At 41.0% G+C, this 22140-nt stretch overlaps 1 protein-coding gene across 2 annotated transcripts in view; it reads left to right on the forward strand.

Moving 5' to 3' along the window:
* Nucleotides 1–22140, forward strand: part of CCDC80 (coiled-coil domain containing 80) — a 35949-nt gene that overhangs the window by 801 nt on the left and 13008 nt on the right. For both annotated transcript variants that reach the window (XM_005548157.4, XM_005548159.4), the window contains exons 2-4: nt 320–2208; nt 10275–10431; nt 21733–21869. In XM_005548157.4, coding sequence (XP_005548214.3) covers nt 331–2208; nt 10275–10431; nt 21733–21869 — 2172 coding nt within the window. In that variant the 5' untranslated portion in view covers nt 320–330. The remainder of the gene's footprint in view (nt 1–319; nt 2209–10274; nt 10432–21732; nt 21870–22140) is intronic.

Consider the following 22140-nt stretch of genomic DNA (forward strand, 5'->3'; position numbering starts at 1 on the left):
TATGCCAGTTTGCATTTTCTTTGGAGCATCCAGAGCCTTAGTTGAAACAGTGCAAGCATGCTGACTGGGAAACTGAATTGGATTTCCTGCTTAATGTAACTGTCTGTGTTAAACACTAACAAATTATAGGGGCTTGAAAGTAACAGAATCTCATCCCATTTTCCATCTCCTGACCTCCCTCCTTCTTCTCTAACCACCCTTTTCCCCTCCCCTTGGCTGAAATGCAGAAAAAGAAAATGACCAGCTCTGTTTCCAGTTAAATAATTTTCTTCCTTTTTTCCCCCTCCCCTTTGTCTTATGACCTCGGTGCATCGCAAAGTGGATTACACAATGACATGGAGAATGGGACCTCGTTTCACTATGCTGTTGGCCATGTGGCTCGTGTGTGGATCAGAACCCCACCCCCACGCCACGATCAGAGACAGCCATGGAGGGCGGAAAGTGCCTTTGGTTTCTCCGGACAGCAGTAGGCCAGCTCGGTTTCTGAGGCACACTGGGAGGTCTCGTGGAATTGAGAGATCCACTCTGGAACAACCAAACCTTCAGCCTCTCCAGAGAAGGAGGAGTGTGCCCGTGTTGAGACTAGCTCGCGCAACGGAGCCGCCAGCCCGCGTGGACGTCAATGGGGCCCCCATGAGACCTGAGCAAAGACCAGCGGCCAGGAGCTCTCCGCGTGAGATGATCAGAGATGAGGGGTCCTCAGCTCGGTCAAGAATGTTGCGTTTCCCTTCGGGATCCAGCTCTCCCAACATCCTTGCCAGCTTTGCAGGGAAGAACAGAGTGTGGGTCATCTCAGCCCCTCATGCCTCGGAAGGCTACTACCGCCTCATGATGAGCCTGCTGAAGGACGATGTGTACTGTGAGCTGGCGGAGAGGCATATCCAACAGATTGTGCTCTTCCACCAGGCAGGCGAGGAAGGAGGCAAGGTGAGAAGGATCACCAGTGAGGGCCAGATCCTGGAGCAGCCCCTGGACCCCAGCCTCATCCCTAAGCTGATGAGCTTCCTGAAGCTGGAGAAGGGCAAGTTTGGCATGGTGCTGCTGAAGAAGACGCTGCAGGTGGAGGAGCGCTACCCATACCCCGTTAGGCTGGAAGCCATGTACGAGGTCATCGACCAAGGCCCCATCCGTAGGATCGAGAAGATCAGGCAGAAGGGCTTTGTCCAGAAATGTAAGGCAGCTGGTGTAGAGGGCCAGGTGGTGGAGGAGGGGAATGATGGTGGAGGTGGAGCAGGAAGGCCGAGCCTGGGCAGCGAGAAGAGGAAAGAGGATCCCAGGAGAGCACAAGTCCCACCAACCAGAGAGAGTCGGGTGAAGGTCCTGAGAAAACTGGCCGCCACTACACCAGCTTTGCCCCCACCTCCCTCAACCCCCAGGGCCACCACCCTTCCTCCTGCTCCAGCCACAACAGTTACTCGGTCCACGTCCCGGGCGGTAACAGTTGCTGCAAGACCTATGACCACCACTGCCTTTCCCACCACGCAGAGGCCCTGGACCCCCTCACCCTCCCACAGGCCTCCTACAACCACTGAGGTGACCACTGCCAGGAGACCCTCAGTTTCAGAGAATCTTTACCCTCCATCCCGGAAGGATCAGCACAGGGAGAGGCCACAGACAACCAGGAGACCCAGCAAGGCCACCGGCTTGGAGAGCTTCACAGATGCCCCTCCCACCACCATTTCAGAGCCCAGCACGAGGGCTGCTGGTCCAGGCCGTTTCCGGGACAACCGCATGGACAGGCGGGAACATGGCCATAGAGACCCAAATGTGGTGCCAGGTCCTCCCAAGCCAGCAAAGGAGAAACCTCCCAAAAAGAAGGCCCAGGACAAAATTCTTAGTAATGAGTATGAGGAGAAGTATGACCTCAGCCGGCCTACTGCCTCTCAGCTGGAGGAGGAGCTGCAGGTGGGGAATGTTCCCCTTAAAAAAGCAAAGGAGTCTAAAAAGCATGAAAAGCTTGAGAAACCCGAGAAGGAGAAGAAAAAAAAGATGAAGAATGAGAATGCAGACAAGTTACTTAAGAGTGAAAAGCAAATGAAGAAGTCTGAGAAAAAGAGCAAGCAAGAGAAAGAGAAGAGCAAGAAGAAAAAAGGAGGTAAAACAGAACAGGATGGCTATCAGAAACCCACCAACAAACACTTCACGCAGAGTCCCAAGAAGTCAGTGGCCGACCTGCTGGGGTCCTTCGAAGGCAAACGAAGGCTCCTTGTAAGTAGCCTTCTCCTTGGCGTTGTTCTATGGGCTGAGGCAGGGCATGTTAATGTCTGTCTTATTAGTTATATAAAAATCATATTGCTAGATGCCAGATTGTGGCTGAACCTGTACTGTGTCAAGAAGCTCAGAAGTCTGGCAAAAGAGGGCAGCAGGCCAATAGCTCCTTCTGGTTTCGTGCCCTACGAAGTTCTGCTCACACAACTCATGGCCCTGTAGCACAAAGTCAATGGCTGGGGGACCCTACACATGAGCCCAGGAGAACACCTGTAGTCAGCTTCTTCCAGACCTGTAGGGACCCTTCCCCCATTTCTACCACTCTCTTCCAAGGGATATTTCTGGACAGAGCTCCCTTTTACCAAGTCCCAAAGATGAAAAGAATGATGAAATTCCTAAAAGGAAGTGCATTGACTTCAGTCACATCTTATTAAAAGGGTTTCTGTCTGTCTGACTTAGGAACTAGAATCATGTCTATGGGACAATAGCAGAGGTCCCCTCTTTCCCTAATTAGGTCTATATCAACACTGGAATGCTCAAAAAAAAGACAGCTTGGGTGGGGAGTGGGGATGACTGGGAGTAGGGAAGGGTCCTTGTTAGTGTGACCCTCATGGATCCTTTTAAAATGAGCTATCAGAAATCTTCTCCCCTTAAAGCCTACCTCTCCCATCGCTGTCCAACTACTAGGAAGAGCCAAAGGGTGGAATGTGAGGAACTGAGTTAATTGCTTCAATTTCCACTACTCTAGAAATACACCTGAATTTGAAATCTAGATGTCAGTTTCTCCGGGGGCTCTGTAAAATGTGTATGCGTATGTGCATGTGCCTGTGCACCAGTGTGTGAAAAAGGAGACAAGCTGTCCCTACTTGCCCTTGGTCTGTGGTTCTGAGTGCCACTCGTGTTGAGTAAGTCACAGATGCATCTCAGCAACCCTCTCTTTTGGCCATCACTTGCCACCACCAAATGAGGGCTTTGGGCAGGAATGAGCCAAATAAAAGGGCAGATTTTATCAGTGATGTGCAAATGGCTCCTTCTCCTCTTCATGTCTTCTCTTTCCCTCTTACTGCCCCTCCAAAATTTCTACCCCTGGCTCTTAAGGCTAGCTTTTTACTCCAGGCTGTCAAGGAGGAAAAGGATATTGTTGCCATTAATTCTGGGTAAAAGATCAATAAATTGATGTTGGGTAGCGTGAGTCAGGAATGATTTTTTCAGATGCCTGGGTGAGAGAATCAACTCATGCCGTTGAGGGCAGCACCCATCCTCCTGAAGGCACAAGGTGACTGCACACCCTGCATTTCCCCACCAAAAGAAACAGGCTCTCTTTTCTCAAGGCATTTCTTAGAGAATCTTTTAGGTTTTCCAAGCTAGCCTAAATTTTGGTTAATGATCTGGGCAGAGGAACTCTGGTGCCCATTTATCATATGTTGTTTCAGAAAGTTTAAATGTACATTTGAAATATTACTCAGAGCAAAGTTCTTTATGATGTTTATCACGAGTGGGACATAGTGCAAATTCTCTTAGCTGTTTACATGGATAGTAGGTCTGTGTATGAGAGCAAAACCTAGCTCTGGTTGATTCTAGGGATTTATTTGTATGCCTCTGTGTGTTTTGTTATATATTTTCTGTATATTGGTGCAATATCTAACCAGAGCCTTAACATGTCTATATAAACTTAGGTTATCAGGTGATAGGCCGCTTGGATATTCTCAGTGTACATATATTTAAATGGGAATGTTCCCATTAGAACAAAAAAGAAATCAGATTTCAGAGTAAAACTCTACCTGACACTTGAATGTCTGTTAGGGAGTCCCTGAGGGCAAACTGCTCTCTTTGGGGCATGGGAAAGCGTTAGTGGTTTGCTCCAATGCTCTCCTCCTGAGTATCTACAACTTTATCCAACCCATTAAAATACATCACCCAACTCTGTTCATTTAGCCAACAGGGCAGGCAAAATGTTCCTCATGGTCAGGTTTAAAAAAAGAAAATCACGGGTAAAATGTCAGGATTGTAATTGTGCACCCGTCTGGCAAATATTTCCCATTGCCGCCAGCTTGTGAGTCAAAAGAAAGGGGTTTTCATAGTGTATTCCTGATATTAGTCATACTTTTCATTTCTCCCTCCTTCTCCCCACTCCTTTAGTAGGGGATCTGAAAGCCCAGCTGGGCCATTCCTGCTTTTAATGGTATCCCTGCTTATAAATTTCTAGCAAATGAAACTCAAATGACAGCTTCTGCTGATGTCATGTGAGGCAAAACAGAAACCAGCTGGAATTGCTCCTGGCAGTGTTGGTTCTTTGGGCTAGTGAGAGAACCAGGTTTGTTATTAGAAAGAAAATACTAACAGAAGGCTTTTCAGACTTTTGATCCTATGTGCGCCCAGCTGATGATCATATCAGAAATGTGTCTTCTGAAGAGCTAATGATGTCTAAAGTAAGAATGGATTAGAAAAGACCAAATGAAATAAAGATGATACCAAAGCAAAAGATGGAGAGAAAAGAAGTTTTCACCAGAGAGGAGACCAATGGGTGAAAAACATTGTTGGTGCGGTTTAGCCTTTTCCACTCACTTTTCCCATCAAACTTGGCTAATGTTACTCAGGAACCTCAGTGATTCAATTACTATTCATTAAGGCTTAGCACTCTCAAGCTATTTAAGTATGGCTGAGAACAGCTACCTCCAACTGGCCTTAACTTAACCCAGTAAACTCAAACTGAAAGCAGGTTGACATTCCATGAAATTTTGTGCAGGACTTTCAGCTCATCTTCTCAGCTTTTCAGTAACCTGGTACTTAACTACCATTTATTGTAAACCCTTAGTGCTTTGTCCTTATTTATACCATCATTCTTTAGATGTGGACATATCACATAACTGCTACTTAACAATTACAGAAACACAAACAGCAATGGTGTAGGTCCCAGGTGGATGGCTTCCTAGAGGCCTTCACAGGAGCTGCAGGTGGAGCCGGGTGTCCTATTTTTAGACTAGTGTTCACTCTTTCAAACCTCCTGCCTCTAAACCTGTTGATGAAGAAGGGCACATCCTGCAAGGTACTTTGCCAAGACTGTGTGGTTTAATTCTCGAAACAATCCCTCAGTGAATGATTTATTAACCCCTTTCTATACATGAGAAAACAGAACCCAAGATATATAGCTAATATGTGGTGAAGTCAAAATTAGAACTCAGATCTGTTTGAGTTGAAAGCTCAAATTCAGGCCAATCTCCCTTTCTGATTTCTTTTGAATATGAACTTCCTGTGGGACATGCCATAAAGTGAAGGGGAAACTGAGGAATGATCTTGCCAGTTAATAAATATGAATTTAAAAAGTTAATACATATGAATACAAATAAATTTAAAACTTCATTTTCAACCTTGAGTCACCCAGATAAGTGGTAAAGGATTGCTAAGCACAAATGTGGAGTTTCTGCCTTTAATACACAGCTAGTCCTCTGCACTCAATTCTCTGGCTTTCCAGACAGTCAGTCAAAAACAATAGATTGGATTCCAGTTAACCTAATCCTTCAAACTGCTTGGTGTCAGTTTGAGGTTGAAGATAGTGAGAGTATAGGTAAGCTTATCACCAAAGCATTGCGCTATGGGGAGTATAGCTGACAAGCCATCATTCTGCGCTCTGAGATCTATTCACTTGTCAATGAACAAGGGACCTCAAATGCTGACTTGAATGAATTCAAGTTCAAGTTTAAGAATTCTTTGAGGCCGGGCGCGGTGGCTCAAGCCTGTAATCCCAGCACTTTGGGAGGCCGAGGCGGGCGGATCACGAGGTCAGGAGATCGAGACCATCCTGGCTAACACGGTGAAACCCCGTCTCTACTAAAAATACAAAAAGAAATTAGCCGGGCGCGGTGGCGGGCGCCTGTAGTCCCAGCTACTGTGGAGGCTGAGGCAGGAGAATAGCGTGAACCCGGGAGGCGGAGCTTGCAGTGAGCCGAGATCGCGCCACTGCACTCCAGCCTGGGCGACAGAGCAAGGATCCGTCTCAAAAAAAAAAAAAAAAAAAAAAAAAGAATTATTTGGTGACCGAATCTCCTGTAATTCAGGTGGGTTAGTATTTCCAACCTTACTTCAGACATCTGTGTATTGGGACAACAATCAACTTATTTGGTTTAATTTTGGGAAAGGATTTAAGGTTTCCTGCTGTACTAAGGCAGACTATTAGCTTGAAAGTTATTTTTCAGAATCCTGTAAAAACAAAACAAAACAAAAGACTCTAGTGTTTTGAGCCTAACACAGTATTTTGAATAATCTGAGACTTAAAATACCTTCCCTCTAGCTTTCTTCCATTGCTGTTTGCTCTCTTTACTTATGCAAACAGGCTTCCTTATCCTCTGAGGCTCATTGAGCCAAGACACCAGTTGGAACAGAAGCATGAAAAAGAAATACAACACAGTTTTAAATTCATGATACATGCCCTGATTTATTACCATCAAACTGGAAAGAGGCCAAGTGACAGAAAATAGTGTTTACTGAGGAGCTCTAAGCTGCTCTTTTTAGGAAGAGGGGACTGGAAATGGTTCCCATTTTAAACACTGTCTGAAATACTGCCAAACTAGAAAGTGAATGGGATGGAGATGTCAAAACATAGGGAAAGAGTCCCTGAAATGGGTTCAGATGGTCAGTCTTCCCTAAAAGTTGCAAACTTGAGGAGCAGACTAAACGTAAGAGTGTTTTTACCAACTGGTAAGGTTGTAGCCTGCATCTAGACACTCACAACAACCAGGGGACCCCTTTGTTCCTGAGTCCCTCTCCTCTCCTCTGACTGGGGTGATCTATACAACCTGAGGAGTACTGGCCAGCATTTATGCCCCCACCATCTGCAGGATGGTAATAGAGTCTAAGGAACTTACATTCTGCCTGGGGAGATGCGACCGTTATATAGTGAATTAAGGAAATACTTAAATTCCAAGTGGGCGGGGCAGACAATAAGAGCAGTAATTAAAAGGAAGAAGTGATAGAAAAGACTTTTCTGTGTGCTAGAAAAGACTTTAAGGAGGATAGTACATTGAAAGAAAGAATCAGATTTAGAGAAGGGAGGGGGCAGGTTTCTGAGGTAGGAGGAGTGACACGGGCAAAGACAGAGGAGGGATTGTGAGTGAATTATTCAGAGGCAACATACCTGTGTGTGCTTGGGGAACACATATTTATTTATTAAGAATAAATCAACCTGTAATAAGTTCATGTTATGTACTTATAAAGATATACAGATATATTTACTTTTGCTCAGATCTCACAACCTGATGAGGTTGGCAGGAAAATTGTTTCATTGTAACGACAATGCTGAGCTTCAGAAGATTAAGTGGATTTATTCAGGCTACAAGCTAGCCAGGGGCCGAACTAGGACCGAAATGACAACCCCCTGACTTTGACTGCAGTTATTCTTTCTCTGTGCCTCTCTGCCCAAGATTCCTTTCGTTTCCTAATTTAGACTGGGTCTGGCTCTAGGGGGTAAAGAGGTCAGGTAAGGGAGGTATAGGAGGACATTAGCAAAAGAGAGCCCGGGATCAGAACGTGGAGGGCCGGAAGTTAGGGAATGAGTCCTGCAAAACTAATGTCACCCCCCTGGTGGTTAAAGGCATTCTTGGGCAAAGGGTCTGCAGTGAAAGTAAATATCAGAGGCTCTTATTTATTTAAATGAGATTCCCACGGGGTATCCATGGCCTCTCATTACTACATATAGAGCCATGTGGGAGAATCTACCACATAAGGGAGGATAAGGTTCTGTGTGATTACATACTGTCTGATATTCTTAATATACACAAGGAGGAGAAGACTAGAGGAGGGTTGAGGACTCAAAATCCTGTCATACCATGGTCTGTCCACAGATTGTAAGGGTCTATGGCAAAGTATGGGATGAATGAAACGGAATCTATGTATGAATTTGAAGTTACAGAAACAGGTAATTTTCTGTCATCTAACATCTAAGCAGCTTTGCCCTAGAAACTCCTCTAAATATATTCTAAATATGTGCTTATCCTTAATATAGAATAGAGAGTCCAAAACCATTAACAGTAAGTCCCTTTCTCTTACCTTTGTTTTTACTGTTTTGTGTTTTTACTTAAACATTCATTTTATTTATTTCAGAAGAGTGTGTTTTTGAGCACAAAACAGTCAGAAAAAAAGACCTAAAACATACCAACTTAAAATAAAACTTCGGTATCTGGGCTCCCATTGAAATCTGAAGAAATATTTTCAGATGCCATAAAGCTAATGAAAAACAAACCAAGTAACTAAAAATACCATCACCACATCTTTTTGTAGCTGCCTTAAATCTTGTTTTAAAGCTAAGTGTGAATCAATGAATATATCTGGAGAAATTTTGTTTTTCCCCTTGAAAAATTGTTGTTCCTAAAACAAACATTTCCTACCCAGAATATCCATATGAGCAGGCATAGAAACACAGGAAAAATAAACTAAAGCATGTCTATTTAGAATTAATTGTGATCTGAAAAACAAAACAAAACAAAAACTTCATCCCAGAAAACCTTTGTTAATGTTCCATTCAAAGGCGATTGAACACGTTTAATTTCCTTGAGGGAGAGTATTTTGTCATGCGGAGAGAATTCTTAGAAGGGAAAGCCTGCAGGCAGCAATACAGACATCTCTGATAGAGAAAAATAAACAGCAGGATCAAGCTGAGACCAGATTTATTAACCATTTTTGATAAAATATTTGGAAGAGGTACACAGCCTGGTGACTTGCCCTCTGAAAAATGCCAATAGTCATAAACTTCAGAAATATTTTATAAGGTTAGGTGGATAAATAGAAAATTGGTTGATAAATTTGAATTTAGTCAAATGCAAGAAAATTGTCTGTTACATTTGTATTTAGTCAAATGCAAAAGTTGTTTACAGAAAAATGATTTATAGAGGCTTGCTTCTGAGCTTAGTGATGACGCAACAAAGGGCAAATAGGCAGCGTTCATTGCAGACATCAGCCTGGTGATCTATTTGGGATCAAAGATCTCAACAAAGACCTGGTCATCATCACAATAAAATTTCACATCCTCTCACCTCCAAGGTGAGCAGCACTATGCCCACTAGCCTGTGGAGTGTGGAACACAGTTCTAGCTTCAGCTCAAGAAGACCTGGTAAAATTGGAGAAGGCTCAGGGAAGGGCAACTAAATTAATCAAGAGAGTGGAGAAGCTTTTGTATTAGGTTAGATAAAAATAGTGAGACATTCTCAGAGAAAAGATTCAAAAGGACCTCTTAAAAATAGGGTTATCCTCACTGTATCCAAAATAAATTACATTTTCTCAGATTCCTGGTGACTAAAGTATTTCTTTTGATTGCTTTGTCTTTCCTCTTTTTTCTTTTCCCCAGGAAACAAGGGTCACAGAATGAGGATGAAAGACAGAGGGGTAGGTGAAAAATACCAGGTCTGAACTAAAGAGAAGGCTAAACTTAGAGTAAAAGACATCCTGTTGGAAAACTGCAATATCAAAAGACAAACACCACCAACTCTGTGCAGGCTGAATGTGACAATGAATACATTCTATGTGACAAAACGTAGGCCTGAAAGTCATCATAAAACCTTTCTGCAAGGTTTTCTAATAAAAGTTCTAAAGTTTCATAGTGCCCAGGACCTGGCTATGAAACTCTCTTAACCCTGTGAAATGTGAATAATAGTAGTAACCATTGAATTAACCAATATCTAATCAGCCAATAAGAATAATGAAGATCAAAATTAGGGAAGGAAAATAACATTTATTGAACAATTACTGCGTGCCAAGTATTCATGTAATGTTCACAGCAGTCTTGCAAAATAAGTATTCCTTTGCAGAGTTCACAAATGAGAAAACTGAGACACATGGAGAATAGTAATGGAGGTAAATAATGGAAGTGAGTAGAAAACTCTAAGCTGTCTTGGAGACAAGAAGAGGCCTTTTCAAATGGCCCTTTTGGGCCATAATTATGCTAACTGTTCAGCAGAATATCTGTAGCGTAGATGCAGTCACTACCAGCCCTCTCTTCCAAATCATCTCTTTGGGTTTTGCCCCAGTGTGAAACTATCACTATAAATTAGTATTTGTTTGTCTTCACCCACCTCCAGCTGATCACTGCTCCCAAGGCTGAGAACAATATGTATGTGCAACAACGTGATGAATATCTGGAAAGTTTCTGCAAGATGGCCACCAGGAAAATCTCTGTGATCACCATCTTCGGCCCTGTCAACAACAGCACCATGAAAATCGACCACTTTCAGCTAGGTTCTCTTAAACATTTTAATTATATTATTGTTTTTCTCATATCTAAGGTGGGACAAACTTTATGGGCGAGGCACATGGGGGATCCAAAAGAAAATGCGGATGTTCAGAGGGCTCTTTGGTTGTGATAACACAGGTCAGTTTGCCTGCTTATTTAAATAGCCATTCCAGGATGGTTCTGGTTTAAGTTTTCAGCACTGTAAAAAAGGAAAACATGCAAACACTCTGTTGTCTGAAAGTCAGTAAGGTGGAAGAAAATGGGAAAAGTAATACAGTGTGGGAGAGAATCAGAGAGACATTCAGACACTTTTTCTGGGTACTGAGTCTCCTTGCCTGTGCCAGCCCCATCTGATCTTCCTGCAGACTCTGCTGCAGGTGACTCATCACAGATGGGACTTGCCAGACGCTTGGAAGTACTTGACTCTGGCAAGCCTGAGGAAGGAATTAACCAGAACTGAGAGAAGCTGTTAAGATAAATGAAAAGTCACTGAAAATATGGACTGAACTGCACCCAAGTCGTTTGGGAGAGCAGAAGAATTTGGCTGAATTTAGAGTTTTCACAATTTTACATATTAATAGTACATGTGAGACTCATAAGGCGTACAGCCTAGTGTTGGGCAGCTGAGATCTAACTCATTGCAGTTCTCATGGGAATGTTGTAAGATTTACTGTGATTAGTTAAGCCGCATAGTCAGAAGCCCAAAATATGACCCACCCAGTTTATTTTATAATTATTGCATCTCTGGGGCTTTATTTTTTAAAAAGCTTTTTTTCTTATATGTATTTTCTACTGTTTTGTTGTTGTTCATGGTTTAACTACAAAAAAAAATCCCTTAGAGTAATCCTTTGTATTCCATTGTTTGCATATTCTGCATGGTTGCCATAAAATATATTTCATCTAAAAGCACCTGAAAGAATATAAAATATATTTTAGTAATATATAATATTTGTTAGTCAACATTTAACTTCAATACATATAACATTATCACACAGATTTTTCTGACATGCAATTTTGGTGTAATTGAAGACATATCAGTTATACTATGTCACGATAATGTCAACTTGATTTGAATATGGTCTAGCTTTCTAAGTCATATTTTTTTTATTGTGGTAAGTACACTTAACGTGAAATCTTTCCTCTTAATACATTTTTAAGTGCACAATACAGTACAGATAACTATAGGTACAATATTGTATAGCAGATCTCTAGAGCTGATTCAGGGTTAAGTATCAGTTATGCATTCTTTACTTTAAATAGCCCACCTTCCTCTGAGACGGCTACAAAGGAAAAATAAATAGCATCCTTTCCAATGTTCCACCATAAATGATTGTGGATTGATGATTCATTTTTGGACATTTATCCTGCACCGTATGTATAATTTAGAGGGAGAACAAGCAAAAAAGAAATTCTCTTAACCAAAACAGCAACAATAATGATCATACGAACAAAAGACAAAAAATGAATTCTGGAGACAGACAGATTTAAATCCAGGGTCACAATTTCTTGGGCAAGCTACACCTAAGTCTTAGTTTAGAAGATAGTCATATCTATTTCTATAGATAATATACAGAAATATACAGAAATATACAGATAATATACAGATAATATACAGAAATGCTGGTCAGGTAACAGGCACTATTATGTGGTCATCCTGTGCATCACCATTTGATCTGGTAGTTATCTGGAGATCAATGAGCTGTCACACTTGTCACTAGAGCACCTATAATGGCAAAACACTTGTTATTGCTTTGTGCTGATTGCAGAATGTTGACACACGAACCCTCACAACAGCTCATCCAGATCAGGCTGCATTATTATTCTTGGTGATAAAACTGACGCCCAAGAGACTACTACTACAAAGCCACATGTTTATTGGCTAACTAGGATTCAACCATTTGTTTCCTGGATTTTTCAAATAATAGCATGAGGGCAGTGAGCTTAATTACACTCCAGATGTCCAGAAAGGAAGTAAGTATTCAATCCAGCCAGAGACTGGTGTTGGCTAGTGATGAAAGCCCTCACAAACCAGGTGTTCCCAATGTCAAATGTGTTACCTACCATCCCTTCCACAAAGTGTTCTCATTCCTCATTTCAGAGAAGTTTGGAAAAACCATTACATCTTCCACCTCAACTTCTATACGGTCCCATTATAAGCATCTGGTACTGCCTTGGCAAATTTTTAGCATAATCCTACTGTTTTCAAGACATCTGGATCGAATATGAACTGTAGAGGGGGCTGCGGGTTTTTTGTTTTTTTTGTTTTTTTTTTTTTTCTGCCTCATTGGAAATCAGGTATTATGATTTGGGCATTTTCCTCACTGAATGGCAGCCTGGACCTGATTTGGGCAGGGGGATCTTTTACTTTGCTTCTCATCTAATTCCTGGAAGGCCTCTCTCTCCCTGTGTCATGTCCCAGGTTACCCTTATGGGAAAGGCTGTAGCACTTTCAGCCAAGACTGGGAGTCAGCCATGGGAAAATAAGAATTGGCATGAGCCATGGACTCAGTGAACCAAAAAACTCCAGCCTTGACTGACTTTCAGCTGGAAATCCATCAGATGGCCTTACTTTTCCTTACAAATAAATCAAGCTCTGCCTACTATTCCAGACTTTTACTGGGCCTTGAAAGCAGGGGCACACATCCAACTATAGTGTAGGCCGTACTCACCAGCTGGTCCATCTTGCTAAAAGTATTTGGATATCACCGATGAACCTACAAAAGCCAAGAAACTTACCTTAAGATTTTAGGCTTTCATGTAAATAAAGTTATTTATGCTTGAGCGAATTCCAGTGCCTATCTGGTTTTGCCAGCACAGTGTATATTGCATGTAGGATTTACAATGGCCTAACACATAAAGGCATTCTTTCTTGTTAGTGGTATTTAAAATGTCAGTCTAGGATAGGAATGTTGGGTGTGTTTGTTAAGTGAATGGATTACAGACAAATTTTGTCAGATAGGAAAAACTTGCTGGCTAAAGGCACTTCATTGCAGAATGAAAAAAAAAGTAGGGGGGAACGCACAGCAAGTGTGCTTCTTTCTTAGCAATATTTAGAGATGAAAAATATTTTGACATTGGCATTTTATCACCAAATTTTAAGAGCTAGAATGCACAGGACATTTAATAGGGCAAGGGAAGTTTTTTGATAGCTTCCTTCAAAGAAGGGAGAGTTTGAGGGTAATCAAGAGAGGTGGCAAAGTTCATGGAGGTGGAATATGGCAACAAGGAGAGAGAAAATGTTGATTTCTTACTAAGGACTTCATAAGTGAATTTTTAAAATGAGAATGGTAGGCCGGGTGCGCTGGCTCATGCTTGTAATCCCAGTATTTTGGGAGGCCGACATGGGCGGATCACTTGAGGCCAGGAGTTTGGGACCAGCCTGGCCAATATGATGAAATCTCACTTCTACTAAAAATACAAAAATTAGCTGGACGTGGTGGCAGATGCCTGTAATTCTAGCTATCTGAGGGGTTGAGGCAGGAGAATTGATTGAACCTGGGAGGCAGAGGTTGCAATGAGCCAAGATTACACCAGTACACTCTAACCTGGGTGACAAAGTGAGACTCTGTCTCAAAATAAATAGATAAATAAATCAATAAATAAACAAAATGAGAATGATGGTATACAAATCAGTCTAAAATACCCCTTCTGTCTGATCCTGTTGAAGAGAATTGTTCTTTCTGGAGAAGCCTCACAGTCATCAGGATCCATAACAATTCAGAAATGCGCTTTGCCTCTGGGGCAGTCCTGAAAAATTGACCCTCTGCCCCCAACTTCTCCTTTCATCAGTGGTGACAGTGCCTGGCAACTGCCTTCTCTAGACCCTGCAACACTGAGCTGGGAGGAGAGGCTGGATGAGTGCTCAGACTTCCACACAGTGGCCGTGTGTTCCCCTCTGCTTTGATAAGTCTTTACTTATCAATCATTCTGTGCCCTAGAGACTAGAGAGCCTGTCACCTAACCTACTCAGTCTTCTTAGTCCACTGCCGTTGCTGCCTCCAACATCAAGCATATCAGTGTCAAGACCAATCCCTGACATTCCAAGGGGGAAAAGTGCCTGATATGTCAAATGTACAAAACAAGGGTTTGAAGAATGTAGTGGAGGGATTGGCTCTTCCAATTGTAGTCATCAGGTAAGGTATTGAAAATGTCAGAGAATTTTGAAAAGTAGGTTGATTTAATGGAGGGACCTTGAAAAATGAGTAGGTGTTGTTGTTGTTGTTGTTGTTTTTTGATAGGGTAATGACTTGATCAAGGTATTTTTGTTTTTGTTTAATTTTTCAAAGAAATGATACTTTTTAAAAATTTTTCAAAGTCAAAGCTATATAAAAAGGTGTATACAGACAAGTCTTGTATCCTTCCTGACCCCTTTACCCTGCTACTCCCTGCACCCACAGGTAATCATTTTTGTAATTCCTTATTTATTCATTTAGTGCTTTTTTAGACAAATACAAAGAATACCTATATATTTTTTCTTTTTATACAAAATATAGCATATTATATATACCGTTCCACACCTTGCTTTTTTCACTTAAAATATTTCTAGGAGGCCGGGCGCGGTGGCTCAAGCCTGTAATCCCAGCACTTTGGGAGGCCGAGACGGGTGGATCACGAGGTCAGGCGATTGAGACCATCCTGGCTAACACGGTGAAACCCCGTCTCTACTAAGAAATATAAAAAACTAGCCGGGTGAGGTGGCGGGCGCCTGTAGTCCCAGCTACTCGGGAGGCTGAGGCCGGAGAATGGCGTGAACCCGGAAGGCAGAGCTTGCAGTGAGCTGAGATCCGGCCACTGCACTCCAGCCTGGGCTACAGAGCAAGACTCCGTCTCAAAAAAAAAAAAAAAATATATTTCTAGGAAATCTTTCTTTATGAGTATATCGCAATCTTCCCCATTTCTTATCAAAAAATTGTGGGATTCTATCACAGTTTAAACATTTTGTCCATGGACACTTGAACTATTTTCAATATTTTGTTCTTATACATATATCACACATACATAGAGTGATATATGAACAAGGTTACAATTAAATTGTGAAATTGTGTGTACATCTTTCCAATAGAGTCTAAGAAGCAGGATTGTTGGACCAAATAGAAAATGTAGTTTGAGTGGATACTTTCTGATTTCTCTCCATACAAGTTGAATCATGTTGCAATTCCAACAGTAATGTTTAAAAGTGTCTATTTCCCCAAACCTCTCCAATTAATGTGTGTGATCAAACTTTTGGGTACTTTTGACCAGTGTAATATGTGAAAAATGGTATCAGTATAGGGTAGTGTTGGTTTGCATTTCGCATTTTGTGAGTGTGATTGAACACCTTTTCATGTTTAGGGAGCATTTATATTTCCTTTTTAGTGTTCTTTGCCCATTTTTCTACTGAGTTGTCATCTTTTTCATCTCAATGCATAGGTAGGCTATATAAATTGGAAAAAATTCAGACTCCCACCTCCCCTTTCTACTCCAAGATAAGGACTCATTTGTTTAGGAATGAGGTCCAGGAATCTATAGTTTAAAATGTTGCTCAGGTGATTCTGATTTGCTATTAGGTTTGATCTAGAGCAGAAGGCTGGGTAGAGGATAGGAGAGGAAGACAGGGCTAGAAATGTAGTTTGGTACCTGAAATTAGATTTCTAATACCAAGACAAAGAATTCAAACTTTATGTGTAAACCATATGAAGTCACTAAATATTTCTGAATATATTTTTCAAATATATTCATAACTTTAAGATTGCATGGAGTCAATCTGTAGGACAGCAAATCACTTGGACAGGACACACTTTTTATTAATAAGACAAGTTGTTCTTTCTAGAGAACAAGTGATCGGGAATGGCCAGGGGAGTCCTACCTATCAATTCAATCAGGTCACTCATCTCACAGTGGGGTAGTAGATCGGAAAATGACCCACTCATAGAGTAAAAGAGGAGTAAGCAGATCAATTGCAAAGTAATTTAAACATGTCTATTTCCAATCAAAAGGAAGTAAGTTCCAAGCTGGAGGCCAAGGTTATCCTAACTGAAACAACCTGCCATGGACTGCTCAGCACTCCTGGCAATGTTCTTGAGAATAAAAGCAATTTAGCTTCTGCTGGCATCTACCTCCTGGCTTATCTATAACACAGCCAAGAGAGTTTTGGCCCCTGCTGACTTGTTGAAAAGAATAGTTATATTTTAAATGCCTTACAAATATGTTTTATGTAAAAGACCTAATGCATGCAAAACCAATTTTAGAAAATAAATATATATGAATGTGTTTTCTTAAATTACATTAGACTGTGTTGCGGGTTCACAAGGTCAAAGGAAAATGTGAAGGTTTTATGGCGGGTTTTCTACACAGTCCCAGAATCACTCACCTTATCTATACCTTATTACTGTCTTTTTCATATGATATCCTTCTTATGGGAGCATTCTTATGATTACCAAATCCTTACTGAATGCCAGTTGTATGCTAGGAACTGTGCTAGGCTGAAAGAATATAAAAGGTGACCAAAACTCAGTTCCTATTGTTGAATTATTCATATCTAGGGGGAAGACAGATATGTAAACAACTGATTGCAATGCAAGGTGATTAGCTTGAAGAATACCAAAATGTTAAGTGCACAAGTGAGGTAAAGACAGGTTTCGCAGACAATGAGTACTCATGTGGATAGCATTCCAGGAAGAGAGGACAGGTTTCTAGAGACTGAAAATAGAGGGCTGGAGCATGTGTGGAAGAAGAGTTAATAGATAAGTTAATAATGCCATAAATGATCTTGCATGCTATGACAAGGATTTAGATTTTCTCCTCTGGGACAGTAGCTCTTTGTCTTTAGAGTGCATAACAACTACCCAGGACAAATTTTAAATGCAGATTCCTGGGCTTCACCACCAGTGATTCTGAGTCAATTGATCTGGATCCAAGGATTGTAATTTTAACAAGTACTCCTGGTGATTGTGATGAAGGTGGATAGTGGATCATACTTTTAAAAACTGCTAGAAGAGATTGGGAACTTTGGAAGCAATGTGAGAGGCTAAAGTAGTCCAGGCATTAGTGGAATTACCTGAACTTAGGCAAGAAAGGGTTGGAGGCGGAGAATCCATGGATGTCACAAGGAAAGCAGGTACAGATGGAAGCTTTAAGCATAATGCCTAGCACACATTTGGTGTTTAATGTTATAACTGAAGCTGAATTTTCTGCAATGTCATTGCTGCCTATAATTAGTCATGGAAGGACAAATACATGAAGAAATTTAGTACCACCTGAATTTGACTGCTGATGTTTGGGGTTGGAATTTTTAAAGAATGGCACTCTAGGCAAATGTCCCACTTCTAGGGCCAGACCTTATCGGCACGTAACAGAGTTCACCTTCCCTGGGAATCCCTTACCTCAATAATCTTAGGTCCAAATCCCACAAAATGGGCTTGAATCTATGAAGCATTTCAGCTGGATCAGGTGCACGTAGACAGTTTAGACAATGTTTCCTAAAGATTTTTTTCTTCTGGCTGGGCATGGTAGCTCACACCTATAATCCCAGCACTTTGGAAGGCTGAGATGGGTGAATCACTTGAGGTCAAGAGTGCGAGACCAGCCTGGACAACATGGTGAAACCTCGTCTCTACTATAAATACAAAAAAAGGAAAAAATTAGGTAGGCATGGTGGCACATGCCTGTAATCCCAGCTATTCAGGAGACTGAGGTGGAAGGATCACTTGAACTGCAGATGCAGAGATTGCAGTGAGCCAAGATTGCACCATTGCACTCCAACCTGGGTGACAGAGCAAGACTCCATCTCAAAAATAATAATAATATTGTTTTTAAAAAAAGAATTTTTCCTTCTAAGCCCTGTAATCCGTACAATCATTAGTGAGCTTAAACAGAATTTGGATAAATTTAACAAGAACCTGCCAAGTCTATGTTGCTTTTCCAGACTAAACAGAACATCAACACTGAGCCCTGATTTAGATGGAATGCAGAGCTCAAGAAAGACCTGTGGCAGGAGCAGGAGCTGAGACAGGATGTAGCTTCACAGATACTGGCCTAGAGTGGACTCTGTCCTGCTATAGAGTTGCCACCACCCTAGTCTGATCCAGTGTTGATTAGGACTTTCATTGTTTTGCTTTGGCAGATTCTCTTACTCAGCACAAACAGGTGGATATTCCTGTAATCTGTGAGTGCAAAATATTTTATTTCTAATGTTTGGTTGAAATATTTCAGAAAACATTTTGGTTGAAAGAAAACAGGCTGTGAAATTGGTTTCTTGCCATATACTAGTAAAGCAAAGTTTGGTCCTGGGTCCTCTCTACCCTTGAGTGTGAGGCATTTTGGCATAGCAGAGAGAACACTGGGTGGGAGTGAGGTGATGTCACCTGAGTCCCAACCTCACTCTGTCATTAACCTGCAATGTGAACTTGAGCAAGTCACTCCTCATCTCAGGGTCTGTGACAGATTGGGTTTTCTGAGAAACAGATTCTGAGGCTCTGAGTTTTGCCTGCAAGCAGTTAACACAGGAACAATACTTATGAGGGATGAGGGATACGAGACTGGACAGGGTGAATTTGAGCTGCAATAGAGTTGGCTCTTCCGAATTGTCCACTTTGAGACAAAGGGGATAGCTTTCATATCTATCCCCTCTTCTACTACATCAACCATTGAATGTGAGCTGTCCCATGGTAGGGGTGTGACTTGGGGAAAGGTGGCTCCCTTCTAAGCAGATCAGTTGTCAGAGATCTAACTGCTTATATTGACAGCACCCTTAGTTCTGAAGGTAGCATCTGGACAGCACAGCACAGTGTCCACTACAGTGTCCTTAGTTTCAACCTTAATAATGTGATGGGGTGGAGCCAGATAATGTCTATACTCAGTTGTCTATTGCCATAATAAGGTGAAGTAACAAAGACCACAAACCTTAGTGGCACATACAGTAGACATCCATTTAGTGACAAGTTTCTAGGGTTCAGCTGATCTGGGCTGGGATTGATTAGGTTTGCTCATGCATCTACAGTCAGCAACAGGGTGGGTAAGAGGTTCTGCTGATCTTGGCTGGGCTTGTACACCTGTTGGGGGTCAATGGGCTGTCAGCTGACCTGGGGTAGCCTTGGTTAGGATGAGAACAGGGTAACTTGGCTTGACTGACCCTCCAGCAAGCTGGTGTGGGCATATTCTCATGGAAATGGTAGAAGCAAGAACAATCCCTAATGCATAAGCCCATTTCTAGCCTCTGTTTGTGTCATTGTGCTAATATCCCATTGACCAAAGCCAGTGATATGGATGAGCTCAGAATCAAGAGGCAGGACAGCTCAACCCATTTCCCATATGAAGAAGCTGCAGTTACTGGGCAAGGGTATAGCTATAGGGAGAGGGAAGAATTGGTGCTATATTAAAAATCTACTACAATCTCCATCTTCCTTCCATCTGAGCCATTCAGTGGTTTTGTGACTTTATCCATTAAGTGGATGCTAATGGTCTAATTCTGGTTCTAATTAGGAGCTTGAACTCTGTCCGAGTTATTGGTTCTAGCACTCAGCACAGAACCAACTCTGGACATTAGTGATAAATATTTCATTGAATGAACAAAAGCAAGAATGAATGTATGTTGGGAATTAAAAATTATAATTTCCAAGTACAAGATAAAATCTGGTTTGTAAAGTCTTAGAATCAGAACATTAGTTGTTAAGAACATTTTTTAAAAACCAGTTTTGGAATGGTTTTCTTTATGATTATTATTATTACTATTCACAAAGTAAAATATGTTCCTTGTTAAAATTTGAATAATGTAGGTATGCAGAATAAACAATAAAAGTTTTCACTTCATCTTTTCCTATGGACTTTTTCCTATGTGTATTTCCATATTAATGTATCTTCTTTTGTTTTTATTTCCTTATAACCAAGAATAAAGTCATACTATGCATTTTGTTTTGCAACTTGTTTTTATACTCAACAAGATACATTTAAAAATATAAATCTAATAACTGTAAATTAATTTAAATTTTTCTAATAACAAAAATGTACATTTGAAAAATAGTTTATATGCATGAGACCTATCACCTTTTATGTTGCAGACAGTGCTTGGTTCTCATCTAGGCTCTCAGCTCCTTTTCCTTTGGACCACCTCCATGAAGCACTGTTATGACTTTGGGAAGGAATACAGATTGATTCTTTCCCCTCTCATTTTGATTTGCTTTGGAGAAATAAAGTTCCTTGTTTATACACTTTCAACAATCCTAATCAAATAAAAGTAACAGTTAAGTTATAATTATCCCCTTTTTATTAATGAAGAGTAATGTCTGTGGTACTCAAATTATAACATCTCATTTGCAAAATTGTGGTTGTTTTTACTGTGGTATAGTATTGCAGTACAGTACTGTTCACTGGGTAGTGCTGTTGGTAATAAGTGATAGGCTCTCATTGCTAATTTTCCTGTTATCACATATTTGCTAACGTTAATTTTTCACATATGTTTTTAATATAGGGGATTATTTTGCAGATAAAATCTTAGGTAGGGTTGAGAGATACACTGTGACTTGTTTGAGAGGGAAGAAGTAAATAAAGTTCTTCTGTCCTTGAAAATGTTAAAATGCTTTCCCGACATACAAGTTGCCATGTAAAACCACTGGTATCTTGATTTTCATGCTTCCCATTAATCCAGTGACACCTTCTGGAACCATTCTGAATTATAAGGATTTATTTGAGGGGGTTGATAATTGAAAAAATATATAGTGATTTAAAATTTCCATAAATTGTCACATTTTGTTTGAAACTGTATTCACTTACAAAAGTTGCATTATGAATAGCTTGACTTCTTTTGGAGCCAAAATGAACCTGTGACTAGGTTTCAACAGAAACTCTATTTTTCTCTATAGATATGACATGCTTACTGGGTCCCAAAGTTAATTCTATACCAAAAAAGAGGAACAGACACAGATTTTAGACTCAGAATTACGTTTAATGGAAAGAGAACTTAACAAAAGTGTCTGGGTTGGTCCAGTTCCCCGGTGAGTTGGGGTGAAGACTGACTCCCTGGGTGAGTTGCAGTCTTCTCCTAGGTGTGACTCAACAGTCTCCACTCTCACTTTGTTCCTGTTTGCTACGAACAGGATGGACAGAGATAGAGCCTTGATCATCTATAGAAGAGTAGCTTTCAAAACTTTATTCATGTATTTGTTTCGATATTTATTAATTCACTCTGAAAACTTTTGTTCAAACACAATGTGAGTTGAATATATAAAACTAATGAAGGCTGCTGTGATTAGGCCCAGAGCCTTCACCCATTCACTTCCCAGTGATTTCTGTCTTGCCACACCCATATTCATTCACATTTGATTTCCCTTAAGATAATGAGAAGCCCATGCGAGTGGTGGATGATGAAGACTTGGTAGACCAGCATCTCATCAGCGAGCTGAGGAAAGAGTACGGAATGACCTATAATGACTTCTTCATGGTGCTAACAGATGTGGATCTGAGAGTCAAGGTACAATTGCTTATTTTGAATAATGTAGTGCTATTTTTTAGAATAGCAAATCTGAATTGTTTTGTTAATGAGTCCCTTCAATTTATGAGTAAGCATAAATTATTTTATAAGTGGGAAGGTTTTGAAATGAGCCAAATTTTCCATGTTGTCGTATGAATTTGCATCCAGAAATGTGGTATCTGGCAAAGACTGAGTTGGAGTGACTTCCCACAGCCCAGCTAGTTGACTCAGACTAAATTCTTTTCTAACACCAATGTTTTACATTCATAAG

The sequence above is a fragment of the Macaca fascicularis genome, chromosome 2, assembly GCF_037993035.2.
Source record: "Macaca fascicularis isolate 582-1 chromosome 2, T2T-MFA8v1.1".
Taxonomy (NCBI): Eukaryota; Metazoa; Chordata; class Mammalia; order Primates; family Cercopithecidae; genus Macaca; species Macaca fascicularis.